Source organism: Rana temporaria, chromosome 1 (assembly GCF_905171775.1).
Source record: "Rana temporaria chromosome 1, aRanTem1.1, whole genome shotgun sequence".
Lineage (NCBI taxonomy): Eukaryota > Metazoa > Chordata > Amphibia > Anura > Ranidae > Rana > Rana temporaria.
The window spans coordinates 510,657,333-510,674,858 of record NC_053489.1 but is presented as its reverse complement, the minus strand read 5'-3'; the positions used below and the strand labels follow the sequence as shown (position 1 = coordinate 510,674,858).

General features: G+C 41.4%; 1 protein-coding gene across 3 annotated transcripts in view; it reads left to right on the top strand.

Annotated features, from left to right (window-relative positions):
- Nucleotides 1-17,526, top strand: part of ELF2 (E74 like ETS transcription factor 2) — a 144,302-nt gene that overhangs the window by 121,337 nt on the left and 5,439 nt on the right. For all 3 annotated transcript variants that reach the window (XM_040331054.1, XM_040331063.1, XM_040331074.1), the window contains 4 exons: nt 2,010-2,123; nt 11,161-11,334; nt 12,603-12,689; nt 13,701-13,893. In XM_040331054.1, the coding sequence (XP_040186988.1) occupies nt 2,010-2,123; nt 11,161-11,334; nt 12,603-12,689; nt 13,701-13,893 (568 nt within the window). The remainder of the gene's footprint in view (nt 1-2,009; nt 2,124-11,160; nt 11,335-12,602; nt 12,690-13,700; nt 13,894-17,526) is intronic.

The following is a 17,526-nucleotide window of genomic DNA, read 5'->3' as shown; positions in this document are numbered from 1 at the left end:
TGGAGATGACACCTTGCTTCATGAGTGGGATGTGGAGCAGCAGGTGCTGCTGTGGCTTAGGGACACAAAAATGCTTGGCAGTGTGTGGCCAGTATACTGTGCGTTGCTCCCAATTCTCTCTCTCTCTCTCTCTTGCACGCTCTCTCTCACTCGCTCTCTCTCCCCTGCTTTGCATTATGTATAATGCATAAGTCCTCTTTAAATAGTAGCCAAGAGACAGTCAAAGATTGCATATTGGATGCCCTCTCTTTGCAAGTAAAAATATTAAAGTGATTGTAAAGGATTTTATTGGACAAGTCGAAGGCAGGCTAATGATGTCACAACATCTGACTTGGCCAATCAGTAGGAGCTTTGTATTCATCGATAGAATACATTGCTTGCTCCGCAGCAGCACTCAGTAGATTATTCTGTGTTCAGGAAGTCTTGGCTCGCACCTAGAAAACAGTGCGGTATGCTGTTTGTAGCCTGAGCTACATACAGTTTTTATAAGGCATATCTAGCAGCCTCACATGTTAGTGAGGGACAAACAAGCTATGTAAAGTGTGTGGAAAGATGGAATAATTCCATATGCGTTTTTTATTACAGGAAGGTTACAAAGCAAGTCATATCTGACTTGCATATTTGCATTTCTTTTTCTATATTTGGATTTAGGATAACGGTGACTTGGATTGTATTAGAACGTATCTGTATGAAGCAGATGTGAGCTATAAGTTGTAGCTGAGCTAGTAGCCAGATCCCTATTTTATGTGGGAATTGCTTAAATTGATACTAAACACAAACTGTTTAATTTTATATTATCAATTCTTTTTGTGTATATGGATGATGGCACGGTTTTATTTTTAATAAAAAAAATCCAGTATATCGATATACAGCTGACCCAGCCTGGCCAACATTGATGGGAGAAGCTTTGGACTACAAAGGAAAAATATCAAATGGTTTTTAATCATCATGCGAATATGTATTTGACCTCAAATCTTTATTTTTTTGTCCAAAAAAAATGGTGTAGACTATCTAGGGGGGGGTCTGCAAATCATAGGCTATTTCATGCTGTTCCAGCCTAGATCTATTGCTTGTATGTACTTAGAATTACAAGGTGATGCCTCCATCAATCAACATGTAATTACCCCCCCCCCCCCCCCATAGTTTTTAGCTGTTAAGTGGGCATGGAGGAGGAGGGGAGTGGGCTTTGTTTTACCCGGAGTGTATACACCCACATGTGTGACTCTATAGTCACGTGGGCTGCAAAGATGAGTATAGAGGATACATGAACAGCTTAAAGGAAAACTGAAACTTGAGCATGCTCAGTAGATGTGGCAATAGCTGCTCTACACAATCTCAGGCTTCAACAGGACACAGACAAGGAGGGAGGGACAGTGAACAGCGGGATCAACCAGTTTTTTTTTTTTTTTTTGCAGAATACGGGAAACAAATCCCACAGTGACAGAGTACGACTAGCATGTAATACAGCATGTACTGACAGTTTATAATGATGTGGGTTTAATGAAACATTAAACATTGTACATAACTGTTTTGAATGAAGACATGCATCTAGCTTTTATGCAGTTCAGTACCTCGGCATCTTTCATGGCTCACCAAAATAAAACAGAATGGTTGCCAGGACATGGATGTTGGCTAATGGGTATATGGTCAGATGAATGGATGCCACCAAGGAAAAGCTTTGCCTAGTCTCCAGTGGCTCCAGTGAAATGATTGGTTCTCCAATTCTACACTAGGCTCCTTGGTTTCTGGAGCACCTACTATAATCATTGAGACTAGCACTTTGGTGCACCTATGGAGAGGGAAAAATGTCTTTGAAGGGTGCAGTAGAATGAAGTAGAAAATGCTAAGTGTAATCGTTGGTTGGTAAAAAGTATTTCAATTAAATGAAACGCCTCCATTGATTTTATCGTAATGCCCAATTTTAGTCTTAAAACTATAGTCCAGAATGCATTGCAGTCACTCATGTGTATGTCTTTTTTTTTTTTTTTTTTTTTTTTTTTTTTTTACAGTTGAAGCATCCGTACACGGCAGCAATGTGCATTGCACCGACAAGACGATTGAGGCGGCAGAGGCTCTGCTACACATGGAGTCTCCCACCATTCTCCGGGACTCCAGGAGCCCAGGTATAACTCACTGTTCATATTCTATTTTCTAGCTTGTACACTTTTTTTTTTTCATACATATGTAAAAGGTGTTGAGTTCGATTTAACCACTTGAGATCTGCACTATAACCAAAATAAGCCAGTGACAGCTGATCATGTGATGTAAACAGAGCCGGCAATCGGCTATTCTCCTCACGCTGATGGCATGAGGAGGAAAAAAAATAGCCCATCACCGGTGGCTGTCAGAGGGACATCGGTCCCAATCAAGGAGATTGGGACCGATGCTCATCTGTGCCACCTGCCAGTGCACAACAGTGCTGCCTACCAGTGACCATCAGTGTCACCTACCGGTGCTGCCCATCAGTGTCCAATACCGGTGCTCATCAGCGCATATCGATGGAGAAAAATAACCTGTTTGCAAAATTTTATAACAAACTAAAAAGTATGATTTTTGATTTATTTTTCAATGGGTTAGTTTTTTTTTTTTTTTGTTAAGCAAAAAAATAAAAACCCCAGCGGTGATTAAATACCACCAAAAGAAAGCTCCATTTGTGTAAAAAAAAAAAAGATACAAATGTACTTTGGCTACAGCGGTGTATGACCGCGCAATTGTCATTCAAAGTGCGTCAGCGCTGAAAATTGGTCTGGGCAGGAGGGGGGTTTAAGTGCCAAGTAAGGAAGTGGTTAAATAACTTTATCCATATGCTATAATTTATTCATCTTCAGTTGCTGTAATATTTAGAATTTTATGTGCATAGGGACCCTATACATAATTGTTGAGCTTGGCTATTTCTTCTTGGCTCCTGACCCTCTAAAAATAGAACTACTTCATGTGGTTATTATAAGGTTTTTAGGCAGAGATGCTGTTTTATAGCAATGAAATACAAGGCTCCCTTGGGATGCTAATCTACAGTTTTTATATTTAGCACAGTACCTACCATTCCTGTAAAAAGAACATTAAATTAGAAATTTAGTTAAAGTGGAGGTTCACCCTAAAACAATTTTATATAACATTACATCCAGAACCTTCCGGGTTCTGATTCCCGCGGGACTGGGCATTCCTATTGAGAGCTTGGATGATTGACGTCTGGTGAAAAACTTCCCAAGGCGCGTCACCAGTTTTCCGTAAATAGCCGACCTGCGAGTTGGCGCTATACCGCGCCCGCCGTGTGGAGCTGACTGCGCAGGCGCCATACAGAGCCGACTTGCAGGTTGGCTATTTACGGAAAACTGGTGACACGCTTTATGCGCCATGGAAAGTTTTTCACCAGACGTCAATCATCTAAGCTCTCAATAGGAATGCCCAGTCCCACGGGAATCAGAGAAAATAACAAACGGTATGTACGGCGAAAAAAAAAAAAATGCCAGCCTACTGTACATGTCGTTAGTATGCTGGATGTAATGTTATATAATTGTTTTAGGGTGAACCTCCACTTTAACTGCTTCAATAATAATTTAAAATATGTGGTCACTAAAATAGGATGTTTATAAATCTCAAAACATTTACAGGTGGTTCAAAACTTCCGTTTATAAAACATGCATCCGGAAGATTCGTTATATTCACTACTTTAATTATTTCTTGCTCATGTATCTTAGGCCAGCCATACACAGTTCAGGTCTCGGGCGGGGTTCAGCAGGAACTGGCCAATATTTGAACCATGTATAGGCAGGCTGCATGTACCAAGTTTGAGCTATCGGCTTGGGTACAACCAGCCTGCCGCATTTTACATGCAATTATACCCCCACCCCCAGGGGAATGCAGTGGCTCAATGAGATTGATTTCCTTATCAACATTGTCTGTTGATAGGGGAATCAAGCAAATCTATTTCCCTGCAACCTTTGGAAATTCGCTCTGTGTATGGCCTGCGTTTTTGTTGGTCATCCCCACTAGCCAGCCAGGGATGTTTTTCATGGTCCGTTTTTCATTTTCTCGTGATGAATAAATAAATCTTTACTGTACTATAGTTGTATACTACACATATACGCTGTTCGCTGCTGAGATGATCATTTGGTTACAATAAACCACTTCCATCAATTAGATTTCAGGTCTGTGTAGAGGAAGAGGATTTGCTTTTCTAGTGATTTTGAACCTGATAAATTCTGTTTTTTTTTTTTGTTTATATAATAAATAAAAAAAACAGTGGTGATAAAATACCACCGAAGGACAGCTCTATTTATGTGAAAAAATGATATCAATTTAATTTTGTGTAGTGTTGCATGTAGGGTTGTCCCGATACCACTTTTTTAAGACCGAGTACAAGTGCCGATACCGAATACCGATACTTTTTTTTAATCTCATGTGGCAGCGGCCCATGTGTCGGTAGTTTTTTTTTATTTTTTTTTTATCTTTAACAATTTGTTTTTAATTTTTTACTTTTTTTTTTTTATAATGCTTTCTTTTTTTAAGGGAGTGGACCGTGTCAGTGTGTTTTTTTTTTTTTTTTTTTTTTTTTTTTTTCTACAATATTTTTTATTCTTTTTTTTTTTTTTGCCCTGTTGGGGGGCTTTGGTGAGATATCGGGGATCTTAACAGACCTCTGACATCTCCCCTTTTGAGACAGAGAAAGGGACTAGGGACACAGATTCCCCAGTCCCTTTCTCAGCAGCATCAGCTGCGCTGAAAATGAATGCAGAGAAGACAGCGTCTTCTCTTCATTCATAAACTGAAACATTGTAATCACAGTTTACAATGTTTCAGTTATGTGAATAGGCAGTCAGTGATCACTGACTCTGTCCATTCGGAGCAGTAAGGAGCCGGATTTACCGGCTCCTACCCCGCTCTCCATCCTGACAGTTTCAGGGGGTGGAGGAGGAGCACGGAAGGAGAGGGATACACGGCACAATACATGGAGGGAGAGAGAAACACGGCGGGGGACACGAAGGGAGGGAGACTGCAGAAAAACAGAGGGGAGCTGGAGGAGGACACGGGACAGTCAGCGGTGATCATGTGTGGGGGAGTTACAAGCACCGATCACCGCTGATTAGAGAGAGAACAGTAAAAGTATCGGGTGAAGCATCGGGAGCATTTGCCCAAGTACAAGTACTCGGGCAAATGCTTGGTATCGGTCCTGATACTAGTATCGGGAAAACCCTAGTTGCATGACCACGCAATTACCAGTTAAAGCGGAGTTCCACCCAAAAATGGAACTTCTGCTTTTCGGAACCCCCCCCCCCCCCCTCCGGTGTCACATTTGGCACCCTTCAGGGGGAGGGGGGTGCAGACACCTATATAAAACAGGTATTTGCACCACTTCCGGGTATTGACTTCTGCGGGAGTCACGCCTCTTCACGTCACCTCCGCCCGCTGTCTTCTGGAAAAAGCACTGTTCCCAGGAGAGAGCGGGACCAGTGACGGCGTGCCGCGCTACTCGTGCATGCTTCACTTCCTGATTCCCTCACCGAGCATGGCGGTGGCAGCATCTGAGAGACGAGCGTTTGCTCGTCCTTGTCTGCCGACATCGCAGGCACGCTGGACAGGTAAGCGTAAATTTTTTTAAAGTCAGCAGCTGCTGTATTTGTAGCGGTTGGCTTTTTAAAAAAAAAAAAAAAAAAAAATAATTTCAGGTGGACCTCCGCTTTAACCACTTTAGACCCGGACCAATATGCAGGTTAAGGACCTTGCCCCTTTTTGCGATTCGGCACTGCGTCGCTTTAACTGACAATTGTGCGATGTGGTTCCTAAACAAAATTGGCAGGTTTTTTTTTTTCCCACAAATTGAGCTTTCTTTTGTTGGTTATGGATCACCTCTGCGTTTTTTATTTTTTGCGCTATAAACCAAAATAGAGCGACAATTTTGAAAAAAATTCAATATTTTCTTTCTTTTTTTCTATAAATATATATCCCCAAAAAAGATATAATTTTTTTTTTCCCCCTCAGTTTAGGCCGATACGTATTCTACCTCTTCTTCTTGGTAAAAAAAAAAAAACGCAATAAGCGTTCAATGATTGGTTTGCACAAAATTTATAGCGTTTACAAAATAGGGGATTTTTTATTTTTTATTTTACTACTAATGGCGGTGATCAGCGATTTTTTTTTTTTTTTTTTTTTTCCCTTTCGTGACTGCGACATTATGGCGGACACATCGGACAATTTTGACAAATTTTTGGGACCATCGTCATTTTCACAGCAAAAAGTGCTATAAAAATGCATTGATTACTGTGAAAATGACAACTGCAGTTTTTAGGAGTTAACCACTAGGGGGCGATGTATGGGTTGCGTGTGACCTTGTATGTGTTTCTAACTGTAGGGGGGAGGGGCTGGACATGTGACATCATTGATCGTCTTTCCCTATATCAAGAAACAGACGATCAATGACACTGCCACTGTGAAGAACGGGGAAGGTGTGTTTACACACACCTCTCCCCGTTCTTCAGCTCTTGTGACCGATTGCGGGACACCGGCGGCAGTCGGGAATGCTAACTTTCACATTGGTTGTGCTCTCCACCAAACTGTTAAACCATCCAATGACTGATGTCATAACTGATCACATGTGCAGCATCATGGCAGTTGAAGATTAAACAGCGGCCAAGATGGCAGCTTCCTTGCCTGAAAATTATAGGAAGGTTTACTTCCACTTTAAAGGCGACGTACGTGCCTGTGCCATTCTGCCAACGTATATGTGCAGGAGGTGGTCCTTAAGTGGTAAAGTAGCCCAGTCCTGAATAATAAAAAAATAGCCTGGTCAAGGGGGTAAAATCTTCTGGAGGTGACGTTTGCTTTTGAAATTTATTGTGATTTAAATTGTTATGCATTATTTTTGATATCTACACAACCAGGATGTAGTAAAAACAAATATCACCCTTCATTCCTTCAAGCAGATTATTGTACTATACCTGTATAGTCCTAACATAATCTCTGGCTTTGGTGCATGTTTTGTTCTCTTTGGGTGAGATTTCACTTGTGTACTCGCAGTGAAAGGAACTTTTGTTTGGTTGGTACAGGTTCAGTTAAAGTGTTGACAATGCGATGGCGTAGCTTTTATGAATGTACCTCCCTGGAGTAGGTGGTATATAATGCTTAACCACTTCCAGACCTGCGCACGACGATGTACGTCCTATTTTTAAAGACGGATATCTCGGTAACGGCAGCAGCTGCTGTCACAACCGAGGTATCCATCTTTAGTGTGCGCGGTCTGGAATCCGATAATGGCGGTCTCCGCGGCGGATTCACCGCGAGATCGCCATTATCGGTGGCGGGAGAGGGGGCGCCGCTCTCCCGCGCCCTCCGCCGCTTACCGGAGCCGTCGGTAGCGGCGGAGGCGATCGGATGCTGTCGGCTGGTGAGCGGGGACGAGACTGAAGGAAAAATCTCCTTCGCCCGTCCCCATAGCTCGGCTGGGCGGAAGTGACGTCAAAACGTCAGTCCCGCCCAGCCTCTTAAAGAGACAAATTTTTTTTTTGGTCATTTGAAAAAATTACATTTTTTTTTTTTTTTTTTTTTTTCTTTCTATTTTTTGCATTTAAGCCCAAATATGAGATCTGAGGTCTTTTTGACCCCAGATCTCATATTTAAGAGGACCTGTCATGCTTTTTTCTATTACAAGGGATGTTTACATTCCTTGTAATAGGAATAAAAGTGATCATTTTTTTTTTTTTTTTTCAGTGTTAAAAATTCTAAAATAAATAAAAATAAATGCAAAAAGCAAAAAAAAAATTTTTTTAAAGCGCCCCGTCGAGCTCGCGCGTAGAAGCGAACGCATACGCGAGTAGCGCCGACATATGAAAACGGTATTCAAACCACACAAGTGAGGTATCGCCGCGATCGTTAGAGCGAGAGCAATAATTTTAGCCTTAGGCCTACTCTGTAACTCAAAAAATGCAACCTGTAGAATTTTTTAAACGTCGCCTATCAAGATTTTTAAGGGTAAAAGTTTGACGCCATGCCACGAGCGGGCGCAATTTTTAAGCGTGACATGTTGGGCATCATTTTACTCGGCGTAACATTATCTTTCAAAATATATAAAACAGTTGGGCCAAATTTATTGTCTTATTTTTTAATTCAAAAAAGTGAATTTTTTCCAAAAAAAGTGCGCTTGTAAGACTGCTGCGCAAATACGGTGTGACAAAAAGTATTGGAATGACCACTATTTTATTCTCTAGGGTGTTAGAAAAAAATATATAAAATGTTTGGGGGTTTTAAGTAATTTTCTAGCAGAAAAAACTGTTTTAGTCTTGCAAACACCGAATCTGAAAAACACCTAAGGTCTGGAAGTGGTTAATAATGGCAGGCTACAGATTGTGATCATGATGCCAGGACTTATTGAGGGGACTTGTTTGAAGTGCTGCTACACTTTTCCCTGCTTGGCAAAGGATCATGTTTCTAAATGGCCTGTTGATTGTCCACGTAACATTTGTAAATTCTGTGAGTGTGTACAGCCAGGGGGCAGGCAGCGGCTGCATCTATTACACCAGTACTCTGAGGACACTGCAAACCTTTGCTGTGGACTTATCCCATTACCTTTTCAGATTGTGAGAAACCCTGGCATGTTCTCTTGTTTTAGATAAGTTTTCTTCATGTTGGCTCATGCACTATTGAAATTAAAGAAAAACTCAAGACAAATCCCAGCTGGTGTAAATTTGTTTTGCGATTAAATGGAATCTATATTTAATTTAGAGTTTGACTTGTGTGAAAGTGATGACCTTAACTACTTCCCGCCTGGCCTATAGCAAAATGGCGGCCGGGTGGTGGTTTAATTGTTTTGACTGGGCGTCCTTATGACGTCATTCAGAACAAGGTACGCAACGATCGGTGGTGCGGTGTATAGCTCGGAAACACTACAGCTACGATCATGTTAAATGACATAGGCTCTTTACCATGTGATCAGCTGTGTCCAATTACAGCTGATCAGTGTTAATATGAAGTGCCGGTTTTCGGCATTCCTCTGCTCACGCTGACAGCGAGTGAGGAGAACCGATAAGCGACTTTCCTAACTGGGGATCTGCACTGATAACTAATCGGTGCATTGATTAACAGTGCAGCCCCACCAGTGATGTCTGTCAGTGCTGCAATTTGGTGCCGCCTCATCGGCGCACATCAGTGAAGGAGAAAAATTACTTATTTTACAACCTTTTGTAACAAAAACTTTTTTATTTATTTTTTCCCCAAAATTTTCAGTCTTATTTAGCAAACAAATTAAACTTGGTGGTCATTAAAATTCCACCAAAAGAAAGCACTGTCTGTCTAAAAAAAAAAATGAATAAATTGTCGGCACTGAAAGCTGAAAATTGGCCTGAGTAGGAAGGGGGTTTAACCACTTGCTTACTGGGCACATATACTCCCTTCCTGCCCAGGCGAAATTTCAGCTTTCGGCACTGTCACGATTTGAATGACAATTGCGTGGTCGTGCGACGTGGCTCCCAAACAAAATTGACAGCCTTTTATTTTTTTCCCCACAAATAGAGCTTTCTTTTGGTGGTAGTTGATCACCTGTGCGGATTCTATTTTTTGCGCTATAAACGTTATAACGCCTACAAAATAAAGGATAGAATTATTACTTTTATTTTTTTAATTTTTATATATATATATATATATATATATAATTTTTTTTTTTTTTACTAGTAATGGCGGTGATCTGCGATTTTTGTCACGACTGCGATATTACGAAAGAAACTGGTGATGCGCATTATGCGCCGGGAGGAAGCTTTTGTCATCACGTCAATCACTTAGTCTCTGAATAGGAATGCCCACTCCCGCTGGAGCCACTACCCAATCTGCAGCTGCTGTAATTTTCTGTAAAATGCAATATGGCTACCTGGTGGTGTTGTGTACAAAACGCCCCCCAGAAACATAATTTTTTGCTTGCGTGATTGGCTCACTGATTTTCACAGAAGTCTGCACTAAGATGCAAGTCAGATTTTTGGCATCCCTAGCGACAAAAATTGTATTTTTGGTGAGATACTCCCAATAGGAAATCATGTCTAAAGGGATGCAGGCCCAGCAGTTTTCCTCATCAGAGCCCTACAGATGCAGAAGCTGGTTGAGAATTATGAAACCACTCCCATTAGACTCGCTCAACTCTGGGTCATTGAATCCAGTGCTGTGCACATCTGCAGATCTGCTCTCCCCTCACTTGCGGGTCTCAATGATTTAGCCATTGGCTCCCGCAGCTGTCAATAAAACGGGTGGGGAGCGCAATTAAAACTGTGTCAATAGCTGAAGCCGCGGGGCTCAGGAACGAGCACGCACAAGTGCCCCAATGGGAAGCGGCTCCTTGTTGGGGCACGGAAAACAGATGAGCAAACGGTGCCAGCGAGGGACCCAAGAAGAAGAGGAGGTTCAGGGCCACTCTATTGCATAGGGCAGCTAAGTATAGAAATGTTAAAGAAAACAAAATACCTTTGCTACCACTTTTAGTGGAATGAAAGACAAAAGTCAGGGAGTATTATAATCCATGCATTTTTTTGCCACCTGTGTCCCAAAGGAGAGATTTACTTTCACTTCCTGTCCCATAACCAAAACAGGAAGTGATAGAATCCTTAGTTGTCACCATAACTAGTGTCTCCTTTGGAAGATTTACGCTATGTTCCTTTTCTGGTGACAATCCTAAATTTGGGTAATTTACTGTCAGTGAGAACAGAAAACGGGACAAATAAGGTGAATCTCTCTTAACGGGCACAGACCGCAAAATCTTGCAGAGGTTCTAACCAATCTTCACCCTATATTGGCAGTATTGCCAAAAATAAGGTAAATGCTTCTCTTCTCTTTTTTTTTATTTTTCTGGTACAAGTTGGAGAACACGATGAAGTTGAACTAGAGCTAGTACACAAAACAGGAGCCAGGCAATGGAATTTCCTTATTGCCCACTCACAAGGGTTTTGTAAGATACAGTGGGTTCCCTAAAGCAGGTTGGATTAGTGGGCACATTGTGTTAAAATATTCTTTTAGGGTTGAAAATATATTTATTGGTATTTCAGCATATTATACATAAAACAACATGAGGGGTCACTATCTGAAAGCAGTCACGGGGGTGTCTGAGTAAAGAGTCAGCCAAATGGCTATCGCTAAAATATTCGTTTAATGTTGCTGAGAAAATGTACACAAACTTTTCTTTCCCTACAGTGGAAGTGTATGTCCCGCAATGTGTGTCTACCCCAGAATTCATCCATGCTGCCATGAGGCCGGACGTTATTACAGAAACTGTGGTGGAAGTGTCCACTGAAGACTCTGAGCCAATGGATACTTCTCCCATTCCTATATCCCTCGATCTCGGAGAGCCAATGAAAAAAAAGAAAGGTAGTATCTGTTTTCGGTCTCCATTAAACCTTTTTGCCCAAAAATGCTGTTATTTTTGTTTCTGCTCTGAAAGGCTTAAAAAAAGAAATGGGGGCTGTCATTGTTCTTTTCATTATGAAAATGCTAGTTTCTTGGCTAACTGACTTCATTAATATTTACAATCATCCGTAACTGTTAATGCTTGATCAGCAGTGCTGCCAGGGAAGGAGAGATGAGCAACTGTTGTGATTCAATGAATGCATGGAGCCCTGGGAGAACTTTTTATTTATTTAATTTTCTTTTAATAGTTTTATTTATAAAAGCACCGTATTTGGTTTCTGCCCCCACCACCCTCTGCAGCTGCTTTTATGTTTTTATTGCCTTCATCTTAAACTGTATTGTACACTGCCCTGAGCTGGAACAGCAGATGTGCTGGCAGACACCGTACAGTATTTATGGTCCTCTGCATCTCTAGCTTGGGACAGCCATTATACTTTATAATGTCACATACACCTGATTGAAAAGCAGCAATAGAGCCATAAAGGCAATGTTCACTTTGTTGTTGAAAATAATAAAGTAATGCACACGATTTTGCAGGTAATATGCGTTTTTAATTATTTTCTTACCATGGAGCCTGCAAAATATCTACTCATCGCGGGTGCAATGTCAGGCTCCTGCAGGCGGCTATCTGCCCCGACCCCCATACAGGCAGACAGTTGGCTGCAGGAATTGTCAGTGAGCTACCAAGCCTCAAATGAGCACCAGGGTAGTAAGTTGAGAACTACAAGCTGTCTTCCGCAGTGAAAGACGAGATTTGTAGTACATTCATTAACAGATCCCTGTGAAAGATGCAGCTGTGTAGGCGGCTCCCCATACAGCTGTGCTGTTTTTAAATTGTGGAGGTTGGGGAAGGGGGGGGGGCATGTAAGGCTGCTGCATAGAAGAAAAATATAGAAGTTTCCATTGCTGACCACCTTCTAAAAATGCTATTTACCTAGCTGTTATCCTGATGCTCACCCCCCCCCCCCCCATGGAACAATTGTGCAGGTTTATATAGTCAGTGTCGTTAATGACTCGGTTTGTTGGTAGGTGGACATGCCAGGCAGCTAGCAACTGCAGAATTATCAATTTGCAGCCTCTGTTTTTTTTGTTTTTTTGTAAACATTTTCTTCTAAACCTAAAATTGGATGTAACCCTATCGGTGTAAAAAGAAAAGTGTGTTTTGTTTGGTTTTCCTTCTTCTCATTTTTGGGCTTATTCACATGGCGTTTTTATATACTATTTTGCAGCTGGTCGTAAACCAAAGGTGCAGCAACCCACGTTTGCCAATGGATCCCCAGAATTGGGCATAAAGAAGAAACCAAGAGAAGGCAAAGGTAACATCCTTTTTCCGTATCAGTTTTTTGAGACCTGACTTTTTATTGAACATCCCCCTACGCATTCACGTTAATATATGTGACACTATATATTAAATTTTCTTCTTCTTTTTTTTCTGGTGCTTTTTAAAAACTTTTATCAAGCAGTCAGAATATTCTCTACACACTGACTATTAAGCCAGCCCTAGATGAATCGAAGTTCAAAATTTCTCTTCGTCCATGAGGTAGGCTGGTTGTACTGAATACGATCCAACGATTGACTTCATTACAACCAGCCTGCCATTTTTTTTTTTTCATTCGATCACAGCAAGCAGTTCATATCCACCACCAGGGAAAATTATATTCTGATGGCAGGGAAAACCTCCCGCAGTCAGCATACAATCGCGCAGTGGGAGGCATTCCCATATAAACTTTGTTGATAGAGAAATTGAGTAATTTTCTTTTCTTCAATCAATGGTTGAAGGAAAGAAAATTGCGTAATGTATGGATTGTCTTACTGTAAAGGTGTATGATCTGTACATGTGAAGTTTGTCCAGGATTATGTTGTGCATTGTTGTGTGCTTTTGTGAGGCATTTACTGTAATATTCCCTTGCTTTGTCCACTTTCAGTTCTGTTTAGAAGCTGTATATGTTTTGATTTGCTGTTTGGATTTGTAGGCCTGTCTAGTCTACTGCTTGAAATCCCACAATGTAAGATTTCACTTAAACAAAACTCAACGCAAAACTTTTTTTTGTTTGTTTTTTTTTTGTTTGTTTTTTTGGGTAGAGTGTGGCTTAGTGATGACCTTTCTCAGGTTTTTATTGTTTTGTGTCCCTGGAGATATCTTGAAGGCTCCTCATAGCAGAAAAAACCTGACAAACGTAATCCTCCATTTTAAAAAAAGAGGTTTTGGCCTCTGTATGTAGAATGGAGATTTGAAAGAAAATAATATTTCTTTGACTTGGCCATTTCTATGGGTTTATTTTTCTATGGCTATAACTGCAATTAATATTTTAATGCATTCTTTTTAGGAAATACAACTTACCTCTGGGAGTTCCTGTTAGACCTTCTGCAAGATAAGAACACTTGCCCTAGATATATAAAGTGGACGCAGAGGGAGAAGGGAATCTTCAAGCTGGTGGACTCAAAAGCCGTTTCAAAACTTTGGGGGAAGCACAAGAACAAACCTGACATGAATTATGAGACTATGGGACGAGCCTTAAGGTGAGTGAGTGAGAAACTTGTATAGCGCAACACATGCAAACTGAATCGCCTCAGGGCGCTTGGTATCCATTTCCTGCTATATTTTGCCCTCAGAATAGATGGGTTTTAAGTCTTTTTCTTTCTGAAGGCCTGGTGATTCACTTCCGTTCGGATGCTGGTTGGTAGAGTGTTCCACAGTCTAGGTCCTTGGACTGCAAATCTTCGTTCTCCTTTGGAATTGTATCTGGCCTTGGGTATCTGGAGTAGATTTTGGTTAGTAGAACAGAGAACGCGATTGTGGTTGTGACATTTTAATTTTTCACATGGATATTGGGGCGCACTTCTTTGTACACATTTGTGCATCAGGCAGAGCGCCTTAAACATAATTCTGTCTTTTACAGGCAACCAATGAAGGGATCTAAGGGAGATTGATTCCCAGGTTTGTTTTCCTGTTACAAGTTGTGCCGCCGTATTCTGGACGACTTGTAGACAAGCAATTTGGTACTTTGGGAGTCCGAGGTAAAGGGCATTTGCATTGGCAAGTCTGGAGTTGATTATCGTTCCCACCATGACTGCTATGTCTTCTTTTGGGATAAAGGGAACGAGTCTACGTAGCAGGCGCAGCAGAAGGTGGAATCCGCTGACTACTGAACTTTATTTGTGCATCCATTGTCATGTCAGAGTCTAAAGTGATTCCGAGACTTTTGACTTTGGTGCTAGGGGTGACGGTTTGTCCCAAAATGGGCAGTGGTGTCCATGTAGTCATTGCAAGTCTCTTCCGGTTGGTGTGGAGCAGAAGAAGTTCTGTTTTTGAGCCCCCTGAGTTTAAGGTAACTCTCCGTTATCCAATTTTCTATCAGAGTAAGGCATTTCTCTAGTCCGAGATAATGATCCTTTTTATTGCTGATGCGAAAGTAGAGTTGGGTGTCATGCGCGTAGGAATGGTAGAGTAAATTCTGGTCACTGATGATTTCGAGGAGAGGGCGGAGATAGATATTGAATAGTACGGGCGACAAGGGTGACCCCTGAGGGACTCTGCCTGACACAATACGTTTTTCAGAAGTGAAAGGACCTAGTTCCACTATCTGTGATCGGTTTTCCAGAAAGGAGGCGAACCAACGTAGATTGGAGTCTGCTACTCTAGCTACTTCATTCAGCTAGGCGAGTCAGCAACAACTTATGGTCTACTGTATCAAAAGCTGCGCTCAGGTCCAACAGTACCAGAAGACAAGATTCTGCTTCGAGAGCGTCATCCCATATTTTGAGAAGTGCTGTTTCTGTTCCGTGACCAGGACGGAAACCCGATTTGAAGTGGATCCAGTAGTTTGTGGGTGTCTAAATGATGTTGTAGCTGTTGCACTACTGCTTTCTCCATTACTTTGGAGAGAATGTTTAGGCCTGTTATGGGTCGACGATGGTTAGGGTCTTTGGGGTCGAGGGTGTTTTTTTAGAATGGGTTTAATTATGCCTTGTTTCAGCGGAGTCGGCACCATGCCTTCCTTAAACGATTGGTTTATGAGGTGCGTGATGGCCGGTGCCACAATATCGGCACATTCTTTTAACAGTTTAGTGGGGATGATATCATTAGGCGCTGTGCTGTCTCGCAGGGTTCCAATGATGTTTTTGGTGGATTTTAGTCTGAATTTAATTGATTGCGTAATATATATTTGTGTAAATGTTGCCTTTTTGATTTACAGGGGAGTCGGTGGAGGTTCTCTTTTGCTGAATAGTTTCACGGATTTTTTTAATTTTGTTTATGAAATAATCCGATAATTCGTTGCAAAATTCTTGTGATTTAAAATTCAGAGCCTCTAGGCAGGCTGGGTTCATGGTCTAAGTTAAAGAGTTTGCGGGGACAGTTACGGGCTTTAGTGAGGATATTGGAGAAGTTATCTTTTTTTGCTTTAAAGATTTCTTTGATATTTCTTAGTAATTAGTTTGTAAATTGTGTGGTTTTCCTCTGTTGAGCTTTTTCTCCAGGCTGCTTCCGCTCTTCTGCTTTCTTGCTTCAACAACGTGAGCTCGTAGTTGAACCAACCGGAGTTGTTTTTCGGGATGATCGTTCTGCGTTTTGGAGCTACTATGTCTACTGTCTGTAGTAGAGCTTTGTTGATGGAGTTGAGTGTTTCCGCTGCTGTTTGACGTTGTTCTATTGTTTTTATTTTATTCCATAATGTAGTTTTGAATAGTTACGAGTGGAGCTTCTTCTGGGATTTTGTCCAGTGTGTTGTTAACGGGTTTGATGGTTTCTTTAAGAGAGCGTTTATAGTGATTTTGAATTTAATTGCATGGTGATCTGTCCATGGAAGGGGCTAATTTCCCAGTATGTTAAAGTGGAGGTTCACCCTAAAACAATTATCTAACATTACATCCAGCATACTAACGAAATGTACAGTATGCTGGTATTTTTTTTTTTTTTTTTCGCCGTACATACCGTTTTATTGTTGTTTTCCCCCCGGGTTCTGATTCCCGCAGAACTGGGAGTTCCTATTAAGGGGTTAGATGATTGACGTCTGGTGAAAAACTTCCCATGGCTCCTGTCTGTGTCACAACTCAAACTATCCGACACGTTTAATGTAAAAGGCCATCTGGCTATTTTATATGTCCAATTTTAAATAAACGTTCTTGCGCTATGGGCACCTTCTGTTTTTTGTTCCCGGATTCATTCCGAGTATGAGGCAACTACCCCAGATCCAGGTTTTTCCAACATGTGTGCAGGCACAATCCTACCAACGCTTTATGTGACTATCTTTTTAAGTAAAGAAGTCCTCTCCATGTGGTAAGCGCAATATATATTCTGAGCACTTCGTGTGAAGATGATAATTCTATCTTGGTGAAGGAACATATTATCACTTTGGAATAAGATATGAAAATTATCTGAAGCAGTCCTGCTGATTTTTGCACTTAACCTTTCTATTGGGACTTTCCATATATATTTTTATTATTTTTCCAGCAGACCTAATTAGCACATGGGTGGCACACCTATTGTTAACTCTAATTATGTGTATGTTTTAAAAGTGTTTTTTTTACTAGGTATGGTAAATAATTTTTATCCACTTAAATAGCGCCCTCCCTACACCCTTTTTACTCACTTCCGCTCATGCATGCGCAGAAGTGGCCAGACACTCGGACGCCATCTTGGGGATGGCTGTGGGACTACAGAGCCAAGAGAAACTCCCGCAAGTGCAAGAAAAAGGAAATGGGGACTGCTGCATATACTTTAAGTCTGTTTAAGGCTTGTATAATGCCAGGCAACATACCCCTGAGACCACCAGAGTGGGGTTCCTTCCATCTAGCATGTTTAGAGACTGTACAGGCAAGGGCTTCCATCCAGGAGAGGCTTGAACCTGGCTGGAGAGCGGTAAGGGTTACAGAGCTGTCCATTAGTCTTGACCAGGTGACCATGATGCAACAGGAAAGTTATTTTGTGTTTATCAATTTAATAAAATATAGCTCTCAATTGTGCTAAAAGAAGCCTTTGGTCATTTGAGTTCTCACAGCAGCAAATAGGCTGGATAAAGAGGTTTTCTCAACATTTTCAACACAGAGGAACCCTTGAAATAACTTTCTGGTCTTGGGGAACCCCTGCTGAAAGTCTACAACTCATGATACATTAGTGTGACAGTGGGAACAATGCTCCTTACACTTGTGGTG